The sequence below is a fragment of the Hippoglossus hippoglossus genome, chromosome 19 (genome assembly GCF_009819705.1).
Source record: "Hippoglossus hippoglossus isolate fHipHip1 chromosome 19, fHipHip1.pri, whole genome shotgun sequence".
NCBI classification, from domain to species: Eukaryota; Metazoa; Chordata; class Actinopteri; order Pleuronectiformes; family Pleuronectidae; genus Hippoglossus; species Hippoglossus hippoglossus.
In genome coordinates this window covers 1,581,625-1,585,749 of record NC_047169.1, presented here as the reverse complement: position 1 = coordinate 1,585,749, position 4,125 = coordinate 1,581,625, and the positions used below count along the sequence as shown (strand labels likewise).

At 44.5% G+C, this 4,125-nt stretch overlaps 1 protein-coding gene across 1 annotated transcript; it reads right to left on the bottom strand.

Annotated features, from left to right (window-relative positions):
• Positions 1–502: 502 nt before the first annotated feature.
• On the bottom strand, positions 503–3,927 carry plaub (plasminogen activator, urokinase b). The gene is made up of 11 exons (XM_034571044.1): positions 3,797–3,927; positions 3,624–3,718; positions 3,446–3,550; positions 3,223–3,376; positions 2,744–2,841; positions 2,606–2,644; positions 2,100–2,292; positions 1,860–2,008; positions 1,373–1,513; positions 1,033–1,181; positions 503–959 (listed from the first exon to the last, which is right to left on the bottom strand). Exons 2-11 carry the CDS (start codon positions 3,703–3,705, stop codon positions 738–740), a joined length of 1,332 nt encoding a protein of 443 aa, XP_034426935.1. The 5' UTR covers positions 3,706–3,718; positions 3,797–3,927; the 3' UTR covers positions 503–737.
• Between the last annotated feature and the right edge of the window lie 198 nt (positions 3,928–4,125).

Sequence of the window (4,125 nt, the reverse complement as noted above, 5' to 3'; positions counted from 1 at the left end):
TAAAAACACAAACTTCCTTTACAGCAAAACTTTATTTTACGTAAGCTACTAAATAAACAGGTTAGTCTGGAAAATAAGTTTGCCCGTGAGAAGTGTTTGACTTTAATCATAATTTAACCATTTCAACTTTTCAATATTTTGATTTTGTGGGTCAGGAGGTGGAGCGGGTCGTCCACGAACCAGAAGGTTGGTGGTTCGCTCCCCGGCTCTTCCAGGTGTCCTCGGGCCAAACACTGAGCCCTGAATTACTCCTTACAGCTGATCTGTGTAAAGCATATTACATGTACATATATATATAGAAGTGGTTTATGAATGGGTGAATGTGAAATGTAGAAAAGCTCCATTTATCTTGTTGTTGAAACATAAACACGTGAACAAACATCAGTGTGATAAGAAATATCGACAATGACAGAAACCATCTTTCACCAACATTTATTTTTAGTTTGGTCCATGTCCAATCTACTAACATGGAGGAGGCGGGGTTTATGACCTAAACCTCGCTGTCTGTGGTCCACATTCACAAACAGCATAGTGAATTCACTACCGCCACCTATTGACGTAGGAAGGGCATGACAACCTGACAACTCACGAGAAGTAGGAAGTCAGGTTGGGTTTTGTGTCTCCAGTTAAAATCACATTTTATTTACACTTATCTAATAGGTCATAACAGCATCGTAGCGAAAGGGAACTTTAATCCCTGGATGTGTTTCTCAGGGATTATTTTCAGCAGCGGATTTTTACACGTTAACACTTGAATCTGTTGGAACGTCCTGAGGGAACAAGGCTCCGGCGCTGACGGACGTCAGACCCGTCTTCTCTTCTATCCATCCGTTGTAATTGGTCACTCGGGTGTAGACGCCGGGTCGGAACTCCTTCGCGCAGCCGTCGCCCCAGCTGATGACTCCGAACTGGAAGAGCCTGTTGTCGACCTCGCACACCAGGGGCCCCCCCGAGTCTCCCTGTGGGACGGAGACGAGCAGCGTTAGAAGAAGCTCAGCGAATCAAGACTCGAGTCCAGACATGTAGAAATACCTCGCAGGCGTCCTGGCTCCAGTCGGGTCGACCGGCACAAAACATGTTGTCGGTGATCATGTTTTCATAATAGTCCCTGTGTCGACACACGTCGTCAGTGAAGAGGTTCACCTGAGCCTCTCGGAGAAACTGAGACCGATACCACAGCCCTGGAGAGGAAGAGTCGTGAAAGTACTCAAACACTTGTTATGGTTTGTAGATTGAGTTTAATTTAAGGGAGGCAGAACTAATTATATTACTAAAGTGTTCTATCAAAGGCAAGTGTTTCCATACTGGGAAAATGTGGACACCACCACCTGTACGTTCCCGTCAGATACAGTATCCGGAGAACCTCCCTCACCGTGACTCTCTTTCCCGTATCCGGTGATCTCACAGGTGACACCAGGCTGGAGGTTCTGCAGAGGCGGCGGCAGACAGACGAGCTTCACCACGTTACTCTCCACCGCGCACTGACCACCTCGAGGCCTCAGCTTCACCAACGCTGCAGGAGTCAGAGCTTCAGTTACACCATCATCAATTCTCTCATTCCCAGTATTCTCAGTTCAGTAAGTGGGACGACACAGTCAGAGCTTCACTCAGCACATTGATAAACCACTTCACTCGACCTAATTATCACGTGCGGCTGCAGAGGGCGCTGTGGAACAGTGAAAGTTACCTAGTGTTGCTTTAAGGTCAGTGTGAGGAATAAGGTTAATGTCAGTTTGAGGTGGACGATGTGTCGATGGATTCAGAATGAAGGAAGACGGACGAGGGTTTCTAAACCTTATGGAAATAATGCTATCAGAGTTATTAAAAGTATCTGTAAGCGTCTAAAGAAGTGTTCGTACCGATGTCATTGTTGAAGTTGCCCTCACTGTTGTCGAAGCCTTCATGGATGATGATCTTCTCCACTCTGAACGTCTGCTCGGTCGGGTCACTCTCGTTCAGGGCGTTTTTCCCCAGAGCGACGGAGAAGCGCCGCTCTTTGGTTTCGGAGCTGAAACACAAAGTTCACAACAATCGGTCCAATCCTGGATCTCTCCCATTCAGCACCTGCTGTGGTTCCAGTAAATGATCTCACTTCCTACCCGTCGGGGAAGCAGTGGGCGGCCGTGAGGACCCAGCAGGCGGAGATCAGACTCCCCCCGCAGCGGAAAACCTTCTCCTTGGATTTGCTGCGATAAAATATGGCAGCGACCCACGGGTGTGATTCCACTGTGGCAACTGTTCCACCCACAATCTTCGTTTGCTTTCGTCTGGTGCGCCGGCCACATTCTGCAGCTGGAGGATTTAACAAAGCTTGTTAATGGGACACGGTGAGTTTAGCAAGAGTTGGGCTTTGGTTACAAGACTCAAGAGCAGGTGGCGCGGTGTTGACGTCTGTTTCCACATCATTAGTGATTACGTCACCATGAAACTTATTTATTTTATTAATTTTCTACTTGGCTTTGATGTTTTGTATTTTGGTTTTTATGTTATATTCATTTACAGTAAATAAAGTTATTATTATTATGATGAATATTTGTCTTTATGTTAAACTGACCCACTTCCCTCTAATGACACAGCATCATTCTACCTGCGGTGCCGGACTCACCTGGCAGATCTGTGGGTCCAGGTGAAGGTGGAGCTGGAGCTGGAACTACAAGAGCAGAGATGTTTTTTAAACTCAACTCTCTGGATTATAATTACTTGGACTTTTTATATTTCCTTGGAGTAGAAAATATAAACTTACGTGACTCTGAGCTACAACGTGGAATATCACAAAACTCCCGCTGCAGCTGATGGTTTTTCCGAACATGACACCACGGCCGTCGTCTGTAGTAAAGATTTCTGTCGGAAAAAAATGAAAACCTATCATACTGATTTTCATTGATACGGTTTCATCCTTTGCACTTTGTAGTAATTCTACTTACCTAATTTATTGATATGCATATCAAACTTCTATTTAACCATAAGTCCTCATTATCTAATTAATTAAACACAAACTAAACCTGGATAATCAACAGAACCAATGAATTTACCTTTATATGACTTTTAAGAAATATTTTCCATCTAGTTTTTCTCTCAAATCTAAAAAAAACTAAATAACTAATATTCCCAGTGATGTAACGTAAGATGCGTCTTCACCAGCGTGAATATTTAGAAGAGATAAATAACAGATTCAGGAACTGATTTATATCAAAGAGTTCCCATGAATCCAACAACACGTACCTGCAGTAGTTGTGTCTCCCTGCTTTGACATCTGATGACATGAATCTCTCTCTGGTTTCTAAATCCCACTCCTCACATGTCCGTCCACTCTGGGACTGGGACACTCGTCCTCTGTAGTACAGTCCCACGCCGTCGTAGCACTGACGACCTTGGACTGAAAGAGACAAACAGGATTTGTATTGTATTCAAAATGTAAAAAAGATCGATGTAATCAGTTTCCCACCTGTTTCACAGCTTCTTCCCTCGAAACCATCAGCACACAAACAGAACATGTGTTCACCACTGGTCAGTGATGGGACGGAGGTTCCTCCATTCAGACAAGTTCCACCTGACCAATGACGTCACAGACATGTAAAATAACTCAGTAACTCAAGACCAGAGACTCGTGAGGAGTTTCTCACCTGAACTCTCAAAGGAGGAGGAGTATGAAGACGAAGAGGAGGAGGAGGAGGAAGAGGAGGAAGAGAGGGTAGAACTTTTCATCCACTCTCTTTCCTAAAATCAAAAAGAAGTCAAACCAGTTTCTGCAAAAAAAATAAAGATAAAATCTCTCCCAGAGTAAAATAGAACTGATCTTAACTGCTCCAGTCGTTGTCAGAGCTGCAAAGATCCAGATCAACGCGCCGAAGCTTTTCAACTCTGTCATGTTTCCTCCGTGCTGAAATCCAAAGTCTTCTCTGCATGAGTGTCCTGAGGGTTTAATCTGTTTGTGTCTGAGGCCAGGGAGGAGGAGGAGGAGGAGGAGGAGGAGGAGGGCCGTGATTGGCTGAGGAGGTCTCTGGCATTTGATTTTGTAATAGACGTTTAGTGAGTGAGTCAGAGTTTTTGATCCACATAATTAATCACACACAGGAATTTTATATCAAATCGTTTCATATTGTCTTGTTGTCCCCTGTTGGGTCA